General features: G+C 34.1%; 1 protein-coding gene across 2 annotated transcripts in view; it reads right to left on the bottom strand.

The window, feature by feature from the left end:
• The window catches only part of HCRTR2 (hypocretin receptor 2), a 116,280-nt gene that overhangs the window by 25,509 nt on the left and 70,010 nt on the right, over positions 1 to 20,761 (bottom strand). For both annotated transcript variants that reach the window (XM_021937394.2, XM_009205398.4), the window contains exons 2-3: positions 11,007 to 11,185; positions 4,531 to 4,774 (exon numbers count right to left, since the gene is read on the bottom strand). In XM_021937394.2, the coding sequence (XP_021793086.1) occupies positions 4,531 to 4,774; positions 11,007 to 11,185 (423 nt within the window). The remainder of the gene's footprint in view (positions 1 to 4,530; positions 4,775 to 11,006; positions 11,186 to 20,761) is intronic.

The following is a 20,761-nucleotide window of genomic DNA, read 5'->3' as shown; positions in this document are numbered from 1 at the left end:
AAATCAGATATGCCATTGAAATTTTAAATTATGTGTGATGAAAATAAAGTATTTCTGCACTTCATAAGCAATGTCTTCAATGTATTTAAGACATTTGTATATAACCTAGAATATAGCTACACAAACTTTGTTCCATATATGCATTACTTTAATTTTTAAAAAGTATTTTAAATATTGATAATCATTAAAAATTACTGTTTTTACTCAATTGCTGAATAAGCACAATCTAAATAAATGTTATATATATATATGTGAAACTAACTAATAAGGAACAAATGTGGATCTTTAGTCTTTGAAATCAGAGATTAAAGAGTCATATCATATATTTGACAGGCAAAACTTCATTTCTGTCAGATGAGTTAAGGTTCATTATTCAGCCAGCATGTTATCTTAATTATCTAGAAACTACAAACATTCCTCTTTCATGGTACACGTATCAGGAATTCAGTGAACAAGTAAATTAAATATAATTGCTCAATATTCAACTTGACTGTCTTTTCAAAGTTTAGGGGTGCATTAAATTTACCTAATGTTTAACATGTTTTAATATCTTCTCCCTAACAAATAGGTTTAATAAAACTTCCCATTAATAGACATATACACATATTTATATGCTTTCAAACCTCATAACAGGCCAGATGCCATAATTACTTTGACTGTAAAAAGGGTTCCAATTTTTTAGCCCACCAAAGAACAATTTCTCAGTAATATTCAAAAAGAGAGATATTACTAATCTCCAGTGTTCAGAACAGTTGACCAACAGTACATGATAATTAAACTCTGAATGAATGGTGAAGAAATTATAACTTTGATTGAGTGTATAAAAAGAGTTATTTTCTTTCTTTTTGGAGACAGGGTCTTGCTCTGTCACCCAGGTTGGAGTGCAGTGTCGTGATCTCGGCTCACTGCAACCTCCTCCTTTCCGTTTCAAGCTATTCTGCCTCAGCCTCCTGAGTAGCTGGAATTACAGGCACCTGCCACCACACCGGGCTAATTTTTGTATTTTCAGTACAGACAAGGTTTCACCATGTTGGCCAGACTGGTTTCGAACTCCTGACCTCATGATCCACCCATCTCGGCCTCCCAAAGTGCTGGGATTACAGGTGTGAGCCACTACACCCGGCAAAGAGTTTCCTTCTATAGGATCTTTCCTGTAGAACTATGCATTTACAAACCAAGCAATCAAGAATTGTGGGTTAATTTAAAAATTTTAAAAGTATGAAATGATGAGACTGAAGCAAAGAGTGAAAACATACAAATGTATATTTTAAAGATTATTAAAATAAGTATTAACATTCTTTATATGTTCTTGAGTGTTGTGTGTGTCTGCCAGAAATCATGGCTTACGGTTCTTTTCAGGAAGAAGTAATGGGTAATAATGAATAGAATTAGTTTTAGAAATCATTTATCCATACATAATTACATATTTCTGGTAAATATTTTAGTTAGACAGAGTTCTCAGTTATTTTGCACCATGAGTAAAACAGCATTTACAGAACTTTTCCAAAAGTTATTTGATAGATATGTATCAACTGGCCAAATTGCTTTTCTGAATTTTTTTCCACTGCAATATTGGTTGTAGGATAATTATGATATCACTCTCTATTTTTATAACTACATTGTTGATTTAACTTAGAATAAAGATAAGAAACACAGATTATGAATTAATCTCAAATGGAAGGTATTTTACAATAGTCTTTAAAAGCAGGCTAAATGACAGTTGGCTTTTAAAAATGTTTGAATTTAGAGAGCCGACGCTGTAAAATATACTTTCCTATAGTTTTTTAAGTTTTGACAATCACACATATGCAAAGGTTTAACATTATAAGTTGAACATGGACTTATAAATAGTTTACATGAACAGTGATTTTACATGCTATGTAAAAATCATCATAATAAATGTCTAAGAAAAAAGACAAAAATCTGCTTTGAATTATTTTGTGTTTCTTAAAAACGTGAAGTTATTAGCAATTTCATTTAATATTTAAATGACTGTAGAGCTTTTATTAAGTTGGATTTTGTAGATAATCACTTCAATCCAATAATACTTAACTCTCATGTTTATAAGCATTTAATTATAGGCTATTATAAAATCGCCTTCAAATAGTGTTCTTAAATGACTTCTGTAGGCTAAGTTTAGATTTTTAAGTATTCACCAATCATTTTCTTTTTTTTTTTATGAAAATGTCCATACTAGAGTTATGTAATAAAATATCAGAGTAGAAATGAGTTTTATGTATTTATATTGACCACTCAGAGGTAATTTAAACATCATACATCTGTTTACTTAGTCATAATAGCTGAAGAGGATTCCATGGCATTGCAATCTTTTTGTTAATGGAGGTTACCGTTACTTGATTATTCAGGGAAACATTAAAAAAAACAAAAGCTTATAAAAGCAACCCATAAACATATAAGTGAAACTAACTGCCAGAATATTAGAGAAAATACTGCTGACACATACTGAAAAATACTTTTATATTTTATCTAATTGCAATATCTATAAAACTTAAGGAATCCCAACTTACAACTTGGAAACTTTAGGTTTAAATGTACCTATTTGCTTCATAATCTTGAAAAAATAATATAATCTTTCTAGGGCTAAATTTAGTCTTGAATTTAGTACAGGATTCTGAGAAAGACCTTTTTAAGCTTTCTAAATATAAATCAGTGTAAAAGAATTATATAAGAGACACGTCACAGTCAGTCCCCAACCCATCTTCTTTCAAAGCTCAATTATTTAGACTACCTGCCCCGATGTTCCAGAAACTACAAGTTCTGACTCACTTTCTCTCTTCTTTGTAATGTAGTATCCATGATGTGGATTTTCTTGCTTTCTGGACATCATTTTCCCTCTTCTCAGTCTTGATAATTTTTGCTTATCTTTAATGTTTTGCTGGAATGCTGGCAGCTCCTCCGTAAACTTTTGTTCAAATGGCCAGAACTGAGTGTGTTCTCTCATTTGTGTTCCCAGCACTTTGTGTATAAATATATTAAAATACTGATTATCCTATGAAAATTTGTTTATTGGTCTTTGAGCCTTATTATATAGAGTGTGCTCCCTTAAGCAAGAGTCTGTTTCTCTCCAGGTGGACACAATGCCTGACATGTACTAAGTTCTCAAGGTGTTGTTTGAGCGTTAAATAAATGGAACATAAGACAATGAATATTGCTACCATTTTGAAAATTTCCATTTATTTTGTTTTTATCTGCACTATTAATTGGGAAAATTGGAAAAAACGAAAAATGATCCAGACAAAAATACAGCAAAAAAAAAGTTGCAATGTTAAAAAGGAAAAGTAAATCCCAATAAAAGAGAGAGATTTGATGTTTGGTGTAATAGATAAAGCAAATTGTAAAATTTTAGTTATTATAGGTCTTACAACAATATATGAAATAATCTCAACCTCTCTTAAATATTATCTTGCTGTAGATGTATCCTGTAGTATATGCCTAATATATCAGTGATTCACTTTTTTATTCCTTGCGGTGTTCTAATACAAACACCAAGGTAGGAAACAACAGAACTTCAAAGATTACAGTATTTAAGAATATTATCCATAATCAATTCCTGGTGTGCACTGCTTGTTTTGATAAATCTTTCTAATAAAAAACAATTTTAATGTATGAATTCCCTAAATATGAGCTATTTTGGTATACATATCTAAAAGAGGTCAGATTGTATTTTTTTTTTCAGATTACATGTGATATATTGGAATCAGTGCATGCTATACTGAAATACAGTCATTTTATTTTGTCATTCTTTCCTGTGCCCGGATTTGTGCTAGCACCAGGTGTTGATTGCAGTGTTCTCACTATTACACAAAAACCTCAGACTGACTCTAAGAATTTCGAACCAAAGAAACATAAAGCCTTCAAACCTGATTGTTTAAATTTCATCATACATGTCAGATGGGAAACCAGATTGATTCATAATTAATATAATTCTTAAACTGGATAATAATTATGCTAGTAACAAAACTCATCAATTGAATGTATTATGAATAGAGAAAACAAATTTGTATTATTTGACTTAGAGAACCACATGCTGACTCTGGTCATGTTCCCAGGACCATGTGACCCAGGACATGGTCTTAAAATGAAAAAATTCAGTTGTATTTGAAGCCCATTAGGGACATTGACACTAGACAACACAGTGTTGAACCATCTTTTAAATCATGGATCATTCCGGAATACATAATTGGATTTGTATTCCATATTGCTTTTTGTTTAAAGAGTTTAACAAAAACTAAAATAACCAAATCTTAATTGCAGAACAGTCTCCTTTCATTTCCTATCTGAAAGATATGAAAATGAGAAAATAGTAGATAACATTTCCAAAGGATTCAGATAGGTAGAATTATTCTGTAAAATTGTTTTGAAATTCAAGTTGGTTTTCATGCTCTTGCAAAACTGTATTCACAAATGTCAATAAAATATATAAGCCCAGCTTTACAATGGCTATGCTAATCCAATTTTCAATTTGCCGCTGTAATATAAATGTCAGTTCATGGGCCATCAGGTACTTACCACCCCAGCGCTCATCACACACTGTAAAGAGGGTGGTTTTATTGGCTAAGCCCGGGAACATGGAGCTGCATTCCATAACGATGGCCTGAGGAATCATTATAATGCAGGAGACAATCCAGATGATGACAATGCTGTTACGGGCCCGCTTTGCTGTGCTCTTAAACATCAAAGGGTGACAGATTGCATACCACCGATCCAAGGCGATACAGCTCAGTGTGAGGACAGACACAGACACTGACACGGTCTAGAGAAAAGAAAAATCATAGTAATAGAGAAGCACCAGCTGTTAAAAGAGTTACTCTTAATATATTTACTATATGAGAAAGGTAGTCATGACATATAAGCAAATTCAAAGTTGCCAAAAAAAAAAATGCATGCAAGTGCTTTCTATTTAAAAAGAAATTATATCGAAAAGAAAAATGAAATATTAGAAATATATTTTTAAATGCATGTTTATTGTTAAACATGAAAATGTATGATGAAAACTTGGCAATCTTTTTTTATTCCAAATGTCTTAATTTAGAATATGGCATTCTTTAAATAATTACTGTAATTATTTTGTCCTATAACTTTTCCATTGATTGGAAGAAATCATACCCTCATATAGAAAAAATAAAATAAAACACATATGTTTAGTCCAAACTGGAAAAGCCTCACTTATAAAGAAAAATATGTCTTTCTTTTAAATTATCATATAGACATTTGATTGAAATTATATTTAACTAACATTTTTTAATTATAGGTAGCTTATTTCATATTTTCAAATAATAAGGGCTATTTGTACATCAGTGCATTTTCAACATGTAGCACCCAAGGAAAGTTACGAGTCATGTTAAAAGAGAATTCTGTATGCGAATCTCCTTACGACAGTTTGCTTACTGCTAGCCTAGGCAATGTGACTCCAAAAACTAGATAAGCTCACCCAGTCAAAATTTTTATATGATTAACAACACCACAAATCATTCTTTAACTTGGCACTTTAAGGAAATAACAACAGCAGCAAAAAAAAAAAAAAAAAGTTAAAAATGTCTAGATCCACATGATTAGTTGATGTAATTATGTTCAATGTGCTTTCTTATACTGGATGAAATATTGATTCTGATATCAGTCTCAGAATCCCCTCTCCCTTTAAAAAGACTTTTGATTTCTTTTACATTTTTTTTTTTTACAGATTGTTATTTATTTTCTTTTCAGCAGTATAAGGTAGTAAATTATTCCCTTAATTTGCTTATTTATCGTCTGTTTTCTCTATTGGAACAAAGCTCTATGCTAGGAGGGACTGCTTCTGTTTTTTTCACAACTGTGTCACCAATATCTGATACAACATTTGATGTCCATTATGCATTTAATAAATATTTTCTTTTTAACTTCTATTTTAATTTCAGGGGTATGTGTGCAGGTTTGTTACATAGGTAAATGTCTGTCATGGGGTTTTGTTGTACAGATTATTTCATCACCCAGGTATTAAGCCAAGTATCCATTGCTTATTTTTCCTGATCCTCTCTCTTCCACCCTCTACCCTCTGAAAGGCCCCAGTTCTCACTTATAAATGAGAACATGTGGTATTTGATTTTCTGTTCCTGCATTTGTTTGCTAAGGATAACGGCCTCCAGCATCATTCATGTTGCTGCAAAGAACATGATCTCATTCTTTTTTATGGCTACATAGTATTCCATGGTGTATATGCACCACATTATCTTTATCCAGTCTATCATTGATGGACATTTAGGTTGATTCCACATTTTTGTTATTGTGAATAGTATTGCAACGAATGTATACTTGCATGTCTTTAAAATAAATATTTGTTAATCCATTAATTGTGGTGAGCCTTAATTGAAGACAGTAGACGTAGTCCAGTCATCTTCCTCTATTTTTCTGTCCTGGTTATATTGATCTCATAATATGTGGAAAGGGTAGACATCTCAGTCTTTTACATGAGTACCTTTCTTGTTGATATGTTGATTATAGGTACAAACGAGTGAAACAGATCTAAGAGCCAGTGCAACAGTGCAGGAAGTCTCTGGGCTGTCAGGATGATCTATCTGTTCTGTCTCTCTGATCAGCTAGCTGCACACTATTGACTCACTCACTTTACAGCTTTGGGCCTAATGTGTGTGTTATGTGTTGTGTGTTGTGTGTGTGTGTATGCTAAATGAAGGAAATCAACAGGATAAGATTCTTACCAACTATTAATCTTTTGTTTCTCTATGGGAGAAGCAGAAGGGTATAGTTGGAATCAAGTCGCAACCAGGTTTTCTGGGCATGAATCCCATCTGACTTACGGAGTGATCTTAGGGAGGTTATTTAACCTCTCCATTCCTCAGTTTTCTCATCTGTAAAATGTGGATGATGAATAGTACTTAACCATGGAATTGTATGGTCAGTTAGTTGAGATGAAAATGTCTATTCCAGGGCTGGCATATAAGTGCTGTGTGTTTGCTATTACTTATGATTATAATAATAATTACAATAATGATTATACTATTAGTTTTATCTTTCATTCTTGAGCTTGAAGTTCTATATTTTAATTGGAACAGATAGCTTTTCAAAGAATATTCATAAAATTACAAGTGAAAGCCTAACCTTTGCTAAATTATTGGAGACTAATATCATTTTGAGTGTAATTTTAAAGGGCTGGACTCTGTGAGAATGGGCTTAAGTTGATTAGTGACTCCTGGAAATTTCTTAGTGCTGCCTTAGAGTACCTTCAATTTCCTTTCTCAAACCAATCTCACCTTATTCTCTACAACCTCCATTCCTTCTCTGCAAATAAGTTAAGCACCTCAGGCCCCTCAATACCATTGCTAACCTGGGAATAGAACTATGGTTGTATAGATTTGCACAGTAGCCTTTTCATAGCTTCTGGGCTAGAGATATATTAATCCTGTCTAGCAACTAGAAGTACAAAGTGTTCATCAAGGCTTAGCAATTTATAATCCATTAATCTAATCAACATGGATAAATGGGATAGATGTAGCATGGTTCAAATATGAATGTCATTTCTAGTGTTTCCTAATGCCATTAGGTCATAATGATCAATTCATATCAGTTCACTTGAAAGACTGACATCCAGCACCAACAGTGACCCAGGGAGCACTGCCCTTCACCACACAGAAAAGTGGGGAATATGCTAGTGTGATTTATCTAACAGTAGAATGAACCAATCCATTGAATGAACCCTTGACAATCAGTGAGTTAATATTCATTGTTTGAACTACTATATTTGCTTCTGCATTTGACACATTAATATACAATTATGTGCAGTGTATACAATTTTCTTGGAGGTGATATAAAATTGCATTTTATCATGAGTAATTATAAGTGAAAGTTTTGTTATTGCTTTTAACTTCTAAGCGTGTACTTCTGGGTGTCTTTTTCATTTGGATTCTGATATTAGCTCAAGTCAGTCTAATAGTAAGTCATTTGAGAAGTGAATCTAGTGTGGATTATGAATGTTGAGAATGAAGTGGAGAGATAATGGGAATTTTCTTCTGCCTTCAGGTACTTGGCCTTTGACCTATACTATGGGCACCCTTCACACTGGGTAGTATTTGCAGATTTCCTTTAGTAGAGAAGTCCACTGTTTTATACTAGCAAATAGATATGTCAAGGTGATCTTAAATATTCACTATAAGGAGAAAGGAAAATTTTGCTAAATCACAGATTTGGATGATAAACACTAATAGGTAGAAAGGTTGCCAAGTATGACTGAAAGAGAGGGAGCTTGTTTGACCACCCATTCACCACCTCCCACATCTCACTTGGCTTTTTTTTTTTTTTTTTTTTTTTTTAACATTTTCTGTGTAGGGCTTCTTCTGCAGTTAAAAAAGAAAAATCACTCTGAAAAAGTAACCAATGCTATTGTCATTGTTGGAAGAGAAGTGAAATACATGATAATTATTCAGCAAATAACCAAATACATATTAATTGTCTTGGAGTTATACAATTATTAAAGATACAAAAGAGTCATTTTAATTATTTGGCCAAGCTTTATAACATTTGTGAGACTTTTAAGATTTTTGTGCATTTGCCAATGTGTTACAGCATATCACTCATAAATCTAAAGGCTGTATTGTATTTAGAAGAAAAAGAACATATAAATTATAGCAAATTAGTAAATGCCCAAATAATCTAAAATGCAACCAAATAACTTTAAAATGTGGCTGGACATGATGTAATGTGTTTTAAAATATTCAGTAAGACACAAATATCATATCAGGGATATAAGTCATTCATTTCAAAATGTCACAACTAGGGAGAAAAACTGCTCAAATTTAAATTATATGTTTATTGCCCATCGGCACTATTCATTGCATTTGGGAAAATTCTATGAAAAATGAGGCAATAAATATCAAGAATTTTGAAATACTAGTTTTACCCATGCACAAATCTCTTGGTGCATTTACACCCTTCGGTTAAGAAGTAATGTTGGATGGCGTAACAAATGGATCTAGTCTTTTGCATCATGTGATCACCCAGTAGTTTTCTTTCCTTGCTCTATGGAGAAGAGGATCAGCTAAGGAACTGATTAGATCAGACACTGTGTGTGGAGAGGCAGACAGAATTCTTCCAGAGATGAGGATATTCCTTGGACTGTAAGATTTGTTAAGTAGTTCTGCTGTGTGAAAGCGGACTGTCAGTGATTGCAAGAGACACTCACGCCCTGCATCACTAGCTGGTTACATTGCTTCCATTCTGCCCTCTAGTGCAAATACTCACAGGAAGCTCTGAGATGCCTGCTCTGCAGAAAGCTATCGCTCTGCATTAGCATATGATTGCACCTGCCCTTATCATTTCACCTATCACCAGGGAATCTTCTGATTCACAGAGAGAACATGAAATATTCCCAGTCGAAGACTCTTGGCAACTGCAGCCATACCAAAACTTAAGAGAATCCTCAAAATATTCTCCTGGGTAGTTATTGAAACCGAGAGAGGTAAAAGGCTTTCTGGAAGTACCACAGAGATAATGAAATATTAGAATTATCTGAAATGTATTATTTTCCTAGTGCCTCTATGCAAACATCACCAGAGCCATTCATTTCTTAGTAACTTTTCTTCTATGAGGATATTTTTCTCTGTTGTCCCATGTACTATTTCCTCAAAACAATGTGCTACTGTTCATTTTGTAATCCATTCATGATTTTCAGCAGGCTGACCCAAACTAGCTTTATAATTAAACATAAGATATACATGGAGCTTATAACTTCTATAGTATTTTCCACTTACTATTCTATAAAAAAAAGTTTAACCTTAAATTTTTTTCACTTCTTTTTATAAGAGGTAACTGGGGAACTATTGAACTAAATATCTCTTTGCAACATTTCATTCAGCATATCTAGTAATAGGCTATTTATGCCCCCCCGCCACCCACTAATTTTTTGTTACTGGGAGATTATTTTCTGTTTCCTTAAAATATTATAATCACCATCTGGGAGACTGCATGGAGTAACAACTGAGGATGCCGGAAGACTATAGGAAGACAAGTAGAGAGTGGTCACCATTTCACTTGCTGTCCAATTCCTAAGGGAAATCCATCCTTTAGGATGGATGTATGAATGTGAACATCATCTTATGAATCTTTTGTTTCAAGAATTTTAGAGCTATAATAACAATCAGAACACTAATCTCTGAAAGTATTCGTTCTTAATTACTGAAATGGCAATTAAATGGAAAAAGAAGCTGTTTTCACTCTTAAGGAAAGAAAAACAACTACTAATGATGATTCTGATGCTGATAATTGATGTTTATTGAGAACATACTGTTTTTATAAAATCATCATCTTCCAGAGGGTAATCACTGAGCCAAGTTATTTATATTAATTATCTAAGTAAATGGTCACAGCAACCATATGAGGTAGATCTCATTAAAATTATCCTTTTAGATAAGTGAATTACAACTATTTGGCTTGATAGCATACAATTGGTGAATGGCAGAATGGAGATTCCAAATCTGGTAGTTTGAATTAGAATCTACACTAAAACCTGTTCATGGCACTGATTTGACTGAGTAGGTCTTAATTCTTCAGTATAAAATAAAATCACTGGTAAAAACAAATATTCTCAATGATTTGGAATGGAAGATAATTAATTGGTTCAAGAGAAAGATCAATAATTGGTTTGGGGAGATCATTAATTGGTTAAATCATTAATTGGTTCAAGGTTCTTATTTAACAATGGGGAAATTAGGAATCAAAAAAGTTTGTGCAAAATCAAACTTTTGAAATCAAACAAGGAATCAAAAAAGTTGTGCAAAAATTTTTGTGCAGCATCTAATGATGATTTGGCAGATTGTTGCTTTATTTTTACCTAGAACTTAACTCATTTCCCCATAAATTCTCGAGTATTATTTTCCTTCAGTTTGCCAATGCCTTAGGCAAATATATTTCTCAATTCACTAGTTAATTTACCATAAGGGTCATGGCTATGACTGAACATTTTTTTAGTAGCTTCAAAAAAACATAAAAAAAACAATTACCTGTAGATAAGGAATCACTTTGCAAAGGGACTGTCCAAAAAACCAGGTCTCAGTGATATCCACGAGCAGTGTGGCTGGAAGGCAGGTGATGGTTACAAGCACATCAGCCAGAGAAAGATTGACTATGAAGTAGTTGGTTACTGTCCTCATGTGGTGGTTCTTCCACACTGCCACACAAACTAATTTGAAAAGAAAAAGGAATGGTCACTCAACAAAGAAAATACGTATTGGTGAGGAAACAATGTCAATATTTCTATAAAGTCCACAAATATGTATTTAAAAGGAAAAATACTTGAAGGCCATGTTGTGTTTTCACTGAATCTGTCAATCTGTGTGAATGCTAAGTATATGCTTAAAATCAGTTTATTTGTCTTGCATGATACTTCTCAATAAATCATAAGGCTGTATTTATTTTCACTTGATTTTGAATTGCAAGTTTCAGATGTTTTAAAATGGTCTTTGATTCATCTTTCTATTCCCTCAGTACTCAATATGTAGTAGAGTCTCAAGAAATGGTTGCTGAGTTAAGATAAATTAGGAACTAGCAATTTTTATTGCACTGTAGTGGTCATCTCATCCATGACCTTGACCCATATCTGCTCCTAAATCCTGCATTTGGAACTTTTAACAAATAGTTTTTTTTTTTTAAGGTGAGAGCCAAAAATTATTCAGCTCCCACCTTTGCCAAATACTGAGCTAGATGGTTCATATACTTACGTTTTTTAATGCTGACAACAATCTTAAGGGATAATGATATTACCCACATTTTATAAAAGAGGAAGCTGAGACACAGGAAATTAATTCACAAAACTTGTCTGAGGACATATGGGCTCACAAAATATAAAACTACAGCTATAACTTGGCTTTAGCTCCAATACTTGTGGTCTTTTCACCACATGGGTTGCCTTCTTTGGTGAAAATAAGAGTACTGTAATAAAGTACATATAAGTTCCAGACACTCAATTTTGCCTCCTTTCTATTACCTTAGGGCCTCTAAACATCACCCTGCAATCATAGTTTTCAATACTTTCATAACCAGCCTCCTTCATTGCCTTGTAGTATATCCCCAGTTCAAAAGCTGTCCTGTCTCATTCAGTTGCTCTTTACCGAAAGAACATCCAGTTCCTCCATTCTCTGTCCTCCCTCGGTCTGACATATATAAAAGTTACATAATCACTAGCTCTGAAGTTATACAGATGCACACACTGCCATCACATCTATTCATGGGTTTGCTTCAGTGAAAGTTACTGAATTTGTCTGGGGCATCACAAACTTGTCAGAGCTGTCACCCATGCACCAAAATAATGCAGGGATTAGTATCTTTATATAGTGAATAAATAAAACCTCATTTTGTTACATTTAAATCACTGAATGAGGATTTCTTTTGACAATTATGTAACTTGTATTAATAGTTTTGTAAGCTGGAAAATGTTCTTACTAGTTCCTGAAGCTGAAATTGGCTGTCAGCTATCAACAGATGTCAATTTAACAAAATATCTGGATTTGGGAGGATTTAATTTTGAAAACTTCACATCATCCTCTAACTCTTGTGTGGTAATATCCAAAACTTAGGTGAACCTTAATCAGGGTAGCTGTAGTCGTTATTATTTGAAAATGATGCCATTGAGTGATTTATTTTCTCTAAACACTTGAAACACACACACACACATTCACACACACACACACAAACCCATCCTAGCAGTTGACAAATACATTATCACAGTTTGTTATGAGAAAATTGACAAAAAATATTATATTTCTGGTACTTGGTCAACAAGTTGTCCAAATAGTAGAATATTAGATCTAGAAAAATGCACAGGACTTTTAGAAAACATGCAATTATTTCTAATCTTTTAACCCTGTATTTTGGACATGAGGAATGGCGCTGGTGGGAAGACTTAATGCATTATATCTAAGCAATCTAGATAATAGTAGAGCAAGTATATGTTCAAAAACACTTCTTTAGTCATTAATATGTGCTGTGCCTTGTTCTAAGCATTTTAAATTATTAACTAGTGTCATCATAATAACATTATGAAATGAATAGTATTAATATCTCTGTTTAACAGATGGGAAAATAAGGAGAGAGAAGTTAAGGGACCTGCCTAAGAAAAAATTAAGTACTGGAGTACGTAAAAGTAAAACTAAGTACTATATCTTGAATTTAAGTCTTATCTGCCATGCTATATCACCCATATATCCTCTTGATTGGAGCAGAAAAGGAAAAGGAAGGTACCAGTCTCTATTTGACAGGGCTTTAAGATAGGATTATATAATATTTCACTTGGAGGTTATTCAGTCTAACCTTCCATCTGATGCATGAGTAATCACCTCTGCACCATCTCTGATTCATCCTGCTTGAACATTTATAATACTAGGTAATTTAAAACCTGCTGGAGCCCTTGAGTTCATTTTGTAGTGGCTTTAATTACTAGCAAGTTCTTGTTCATGTTCTGTTTTCCCTTCATTTCTGCTTACTACATCCTAATTATTTCTTGGAACTGAATGAATAAACCTTACCTATTTATGTACATTGTATTTGTTTTCTAGGGCTGCTGTAACAAAGTACCATAAACCTGGTGTCTTAAAACAAAACAAACTTACTGTCTCACAGTTCTGGAGCTAGAAGTCTCAAATCAGGGTGTTAGCAGGGCTGTCCTGTCTCTGAAAGCTGTAGTAAAATTCTTCTTTGTCTCTTCATATTTTCTGGTGGTTTGCAGGCAATCTTTGGTGCTCTTTGGCTTGCAGCAGTACAATTCCAATTTCTGCCTTTGTCAGTGCCTGACATTCTACTGTGTTTCTATCTTCCCATGGCCATGATCTTATAAGGATCCCAGTCATATTGGATTAAAGGCCCACCCTACTGCAATATGACTTTACCATATCAAATTACATGTGCAATGACCCTATTTCCAAATAAGGTCACATTCTGAGTAATGATCATCAGGACTTAATCATATCTTTTTGGAGAAACAGAATTCAAATCATAAAGGCACTTATTCAAGTATTTAACAACCAGAGCTATGCCCACTTCCCTAGCCTATGCTTCTCCAGCCTAAGGATCATCAGAATCTATCATGTGAAATTTTTGGGTTTTTCATTCCCCATCACCCTGGTTATTTTATTCTGAACACACTTCAGATTTTCAGTAAAAGCTCTCAGTGAGCTATCCATAACTGCAGTCATTTCTCCAGGTGCATTCTATCCAGAGCAGCAATGAGAAGGATGATTGATTTGGTTATTGTCACTCTATTAAGACAGTGTGAGATCTTGTAAGCTTTCTTAAAAGCCAAGGCAATATATAAATATATTGTATATATATATACACATACACACACACATACACACACACACACACACACACACACACACACACATTGGTTCCCTTGTTTAGATGCTAGGTTATTTACCTTTCAATCCTAAGAAGAAATAAAAAGAAAAAAAAGATGTTTATAAAGAAAGCTATTGGGACAATTGGATACATTTGAATTTTGAGTTTGTGTTAGATAATATTACTGTGCCACTTAAAAATATGTTAAGTGTGGTTGTCACAATACATCCATTCAAATATTTAAAGACTGTGGCTCTGCCCAAATATCAAATGAATCTTAAGCAAAATGAACAAAGCTGGAGGCATCAGATTAACTGACTTCAAATTATACTATAAGGCTATAGTAACCAAAACAGCATGCTACTATTAATAGTATAAAAATAGACATATGGATCAATAGAACATAATAGAAAACCCAGAAATAAAGACTCATTCCTACAGCCAATTTATCTTCAACAAAGTCAACAAAAACAGATACTGGGGAAAGGACACCTTATTCAATAAATGGTGCTGGGAAAATTGGATTAGCCACATGTAGAAGAACAAAACTGGACCCATATCTCTCACCATATACAAATAGCAATTGAAGATGGATTACAGACTTAAAAGTAAGACGTGAAACTCTAGAAACCCTGGAAGAAAACCTAGTATCTGTCTTTAAATGGACTATTCAGAACTACACATATATCTACAAGAGCACATCCTCTAAATTTGTGTTAGGCAAACATTTGTTTATTCAGTAACCCACTCACCCGTACAAGGTTCTAAAAGAACAAAGTAAACACCACGTTCTCCTGAGAGCACACTAAATTTATACAAGTTAAAGTTATCACTGGACTTTATGCTTCTCTGAAATATAATAACCTTCCATTTTCTCCCATTAATTATGCTTGAAATCTCCAAAATATCTCTTTCCTCTATTACATTCTTTCTATTCCTATTGCAAATACCCAGTGTCAGATTGTTGTAACCATTAGCTAGAGTATTGCAGTGACCTCCTAATAGTTTCTCCTGCATTGTGCCTGTCTGTACTCCCATATATTATATGCATTAATGTCATTAATGGATAAATGTCATAAAATAATAAAATAAATGCCATAAAATGGATAAAATCCATTAATGTCTTTAATGGATAAAATATATAGGAGTACAGACAGACACAATGTCTTGTTGTATTAACTTTTCTGTTTCACTGAGAGCTCTCTTTTCTCCTGGACAGTACACAATTCTCAGATGGCCGACAGTAACTGTGTTTCAGTTGAATTTTTGCCCTTTATCCTTTATAATGTTTCCCATAAAATACACAGAGCACCAGAGTGAATCTGATATTTCACTGTGTATCAAACATATTCCATGCCCAGGCCATCACGCATACCATTCCTCTGTCTGGAAATGGCCCATATTCCATTTCAATAGCTTTTTAACTAATTAAATACTACCCAAAACTATCCAAAATCAACTGATCAACCAACCAAATAAAAAAGTTTCTGCTTCACAATATATATTTTAATCAGGCTAAATTAACATGGCTTCTTTCTTCTTTGATACCCAATCACATGTTGTACCCTTCATGGCCATAAATTGCATTCTATAATTACTGTGGATCATTGTGAATTCCTTTTGTATTTTTTCTTCTCTCTCTACTGGCACAAAGGCTCTTTATCATTATAAGCTGCCTTTTCTCTTTCCCTTACTTTGCCAAGTTTCTGCTGCTTTTCTCCCAGCAAAAATACTGCCTATAATACACTCTGCAGTAACTATGTATGGAATCAATTTGCTCATAAACTTAGAGTATGTTACTGCCATTGGTATGGTATATTTTCCCATGAACAAATTCTTTTAAAGGAGAAAAAAGGCCCAATGGCTAAACAGATAATTTACTTTCTTCATTTCTTTTGAGTGAAACCTGAGAGCTCAAAGATAACGTAGCTATTTGTCAATATTCTCTTAGACTTAAAGCAGGCTATGGTTCTCAATTCGCCATGTACTGTCCTCTAATGAACTTTGGTAAGCCCCAGGACCTGAACTTGATACCACATTTTAAATCAGTTCTGTGAATAACCATTAAGCACCAATATTAAAGTCAATTTATGGTTAGTCTGTATTTAAAAACCTGCCTTCATTAACCAGGAATAAGTGAGGAATAATTGAGCATATGAGGGCGAAAGAAGATAGCAGAAGGTAAGAATGCAGATTCAATGAATTCTTGAATCCCACCTCTAACATGGGCTTTATTGAAATAGTATTTTTGAAATGCAGAGGTGCCAAGAAGATACAATTTTTTTTCCTTTATCTTTCAGACTATCATTTGTCTTACCAGCTCTTTCTCTGAAAGAATCAGATGATATATAGCTCCTGCACATTCTCTGTAAGACATGGAAAGTGGCTCAAGCTGCATGAGAACATCTGCAGCCATGATGCAAAGAAGGATATCTTTATAAAATGTGTTAAATAATATTCAGATATAGACTTTATGATGTAAGTTATTTTCCTGTTATTTTATGGGCTCAAGACGAAACTGATTTTCAAATGGGAAAATAATACATTGTTTTTAAAAAGGCCTTTGCCATTATTTCACTTATAATAAACTGGCTTTTGTTTCAGTATCTTACAGATTGTATATGAGCAAAATTACATTCCAAAACCAATACTTGCACTTAGACAAATGTAAACTAAGGTGATACGCTGGTGCTAAGACTGGATTAAGAACATGCAAACTGCATATGTAAGATTGCATCTCTTATTAAACATATACTTGGGCCTTAAAATGTCAACTAATAATTGACTATAAAATTTATGATATTGTGATGTGATTGGACATGGTACATAATTAGTAGACCACTGAGTGTCTCAAAAGGATCTGTACTAAATATATCAATTTTATTTAAAGAATTTGCTTATTTATTTAATTTTGGTTATATTAAAATAAGGTAAAAACAGAAAGGGACAATGATTACATGACTCCACGAATATGAGGTACTCAGAGCAATCAAATCAGACAGATAGAAAGTAGAACTTTTTTCTCCCCAGGGGCTAGGAGAAGAGGAGAAGGAGACATTATTGTTTTGTGAATAAAGAGTTTCAGTTTTAAAAAATGTTAAATGTTCTGGAGGTGGATAGTGGCGATGGTTGCACTATAAGGTGAATATACTTAATGTCATTGAACTATACACTTAAAACTGATTAAGTTATTGAATTGTATATATTATGTATATTTTACCAGAATTTAAAAAATTAGTTGCTGACTGGGCACGGTGGCTCACACCTGTAATCTCAGCATTTTGGGAGGCCGAGGTGGGTGGATCCCCTGAGATCAGGAGTTCGAGACCAGACTGCCAACAGGGTGAAACCCTGTCTCTACTAAAAAATACAAAAATTAGCCAGGCTTGGTGGTGGGAGCCTGTAATCCCAACTACTCAGGAGGCTGAGGCAGGAGAATCGTTCAAACCTGGGAGGTGGAGGCTGCTGTGAGCCGAGATTGCACCACTGAACTCCAGCCTGGATGACAGAGTGAGGCTCCATCTCAAAAAAAAAAAAGTTGCCATGACAAGACAGACTACAAAATGTGAAATACACTTTGCACTAATGGTGATGTCCCTCAAAAACCTTCAATACAGAATGAAAATGCCCAGGGATAATCTTAATGACTCATTTTATAAATGTGATACCTTTTAAAAGATTGAAAGACAACACAATTTTTCAAAAAACCTGAGTTCCAATATATTAATGCAATGTTAATCACAGCAACTGTGATTTTTATATGCTATTCAAATTATTTTTGAAACTAAGTATTATTTGTAGTAAGTTGTGATATTTCAGTTTAGATATTATCTTAATAAAACACTTTGCAATTTCTTGGTTGTTTATTTAATTTACATATATAAGTACATAAATAAATAAATAGTATAATAACTTCTTGATTGTTATTTGTTATATTATACACATAAAAAAATCAGGCAACAACTTGGCCAAAATATACTGTAGTTCCACCGTTTGCCACAAAGTGTCAGTGAAAACCTTTGAACCTGCTTCCATTGTCACTTCCAGAATGAGTTTTAAGCATTAAATTCATTGTAATATCTTTTATAACGTAGAACTGAGTATATTTGTTTGAGGTCAGATTTTCTAGATAGAAAATAATGTTTAAAGACGGATAAAATGGCCAACACCTTCTAAATTAAATATAAGTAAGGGAACGTGAAATAAAACAACATTTCTAAATTGAAAAGAAAAAAACGCAACTGAATAGGTAGGAAAGAAAGCCTATATTTAACTCCTATTTTCAAAAAACCTACCTTGAAACAGGTCATGGAATGGAGTCATCCAAAATCATTACAGTGTCCAGATTTAAGAAGCTGGGAAGCTGACCATGAGTATTATCTTAAAAAGATAAAACAAACCCTCCACCAAACCCTGAGGCATTTTTCTTTTTCTTGTTTTCACCCCATCCCACTGCTATGGCATTGGCCCTCTTTCTTTCTATTGCTGGTTTTACCCCCTTCTCTTCCTGGACCAATATGTCTGTCTCGATCTCCCTTTCTCCAGCTACACACTTTGGCAAAGTTGTCCCTAAATCTCCGTCTCAGAAGAACTACATGCAAACGTGCCACTTCCTTTTTTACAACGCTGACGAATGGAGGGCTGTTAAGAAGTGCATCTGTGTTGTGAAATGTGCCACCCAAAAGGTTATCTAATATGAATATAAATAAAACTTTTAAAACAATTTACTGGCCAGGCACTGTGGCTCACGCCTGTAATCCCAGCACTTTGGGAGGACGAGGCGGGCGGATAACCTGAGGTCAGGAGTTCAAGACTGGTCTGGCCAACATGGCGAAACCCCATCTCTATAAAAATACAAAAATTTGCTGGGCATGGTGGTGTGTGCCTGTAATCCCAGCTACTCTGGAGGCTAAGGCGGGAGAATCGCTTGAACCTAAGAGGCGGGGGTTGCAGTGAGCCGAGATGGCGCCACTGCACTCCAGCCTGGGCGACAGAGTGAGACTCCGTCTCAAAAAAAAAATAAATAAATAAAATAAAATAAAAAAACCAATTTACCACATATGCACAAACAGCACTATATCTTAAATGCGTTTTGGTTTTTATTTCCTCAAGAAAATATAAAAGTCTCTAATTAGATAAATGTTTTCTCACTGGCACTTGCTCATTATGCTCAAAAGTGAGAACTTTTGTCAACCAGCGGTGTCTCTGTAGTGTTGATAACCATTAGGTACAGTGGAGAATAATTAATAATTTGTCTTGAAAGGGATTTAGAAAGAGTATCTTCACACACACACAAATGTGCAGGAAGAAAATGCATAGAGGAATGCTATACCACTGAATCCTGTGATTATTATCTCTACAGAAATCAAATCCATAAACAAATTCTTCAGACAGGTAAAATACAGTGAAGAAAGTGGAAAAATAGGCTTGACTTATCAGCTGTCTCTGAGTGGCATGATTTCTCCCAGGGAGGGGCTCAACCACAAATTGGCACGAAGCCTGCTGGCACCAAGAGCTGCCAGAGAACAAAACAGCAGTGTTATTAATAGAGCTTCACAGGGCTTTAGGGCTGGCCTGAGGAGAAGAGAGAAGGTTCCATAGTTTTAGTGTTCTATTAATGGCTATACCTGGTAGTTACAGTTTCACTTCAGTAAAATTTGTTTTAGAGGAAATGACAACCTTTTGGTTACACACATCTTTTTGCACTTTGTAGATAAGCCATTACAAGTCCCTGTTCCCAGTGTGATGTCTTAGAAATGCATCTGGATTTTGATCCTGTTGTCAGAGCTCTTCAGGGCCACAAAGTCAGTCCTTCTGTTTGATCTTTTTGCATTAATTAACATACACAAGCAACCAATCCTATCCTCCCCAAGACATTTGACTTCTGTTCATCTTACTACCTGCAATGAATTTATTTTGGGGGTCTCTTCTGTAGAAATGTTTTTCTCTTTCACCACATATCTGTCTTTAATCCACTTGTCTTTTGTTCTTTCATTATCTTTCCTTAGTTGTTCTTATTGATTCTCACAACTTTATGTCTCATCTATTGAAGACCAACCCAATATTATAATTCAGAGTTACACCTCTAATTCTTGCTCTCGCTCTTACTTTGCATACCAGAATTTCTGACTACAACTGTTTTTGTCTTCTAGATGTTCTATCTTTCTATTAAACTCAACTTATGAATCATAAAATGTATGTGGGTGTATGTGTGTGTTTGTGTGTGTATGTATTCAGTTAAAACATTTGGATACCATCCAGCAGACTATGGAGAATTGGAAAATTACAAAATTACTGAGGGATTTTAAGCAACAGAATGGCAACATCCTGCTACTATTTTTCAAAGATGATTTAGGGGGAATATGTGGAAAATATATGTCTTTTGTTGGAAGCAGGGAGATTAATATTGACAGTTTTAAAATTC

The sequence above is a fragment of the Papio anubis genome, chromosome 6, assembly GCF_008728515.1.
Source record: "Papio anubis isolate 15944 chromosome 6, Panubis1.0, whole genome shotgun sequence".
Lineage (NCBI taxonomy): Eukaryota > Metazoa > Chordata > Mammalia > Primates > Cercopithecidae > Papio > Papio anubis.
Note: the sequence above shows the minus strand (reverse complement) of the source record. Positions and strands in the feature narration are given on the sequence as shown.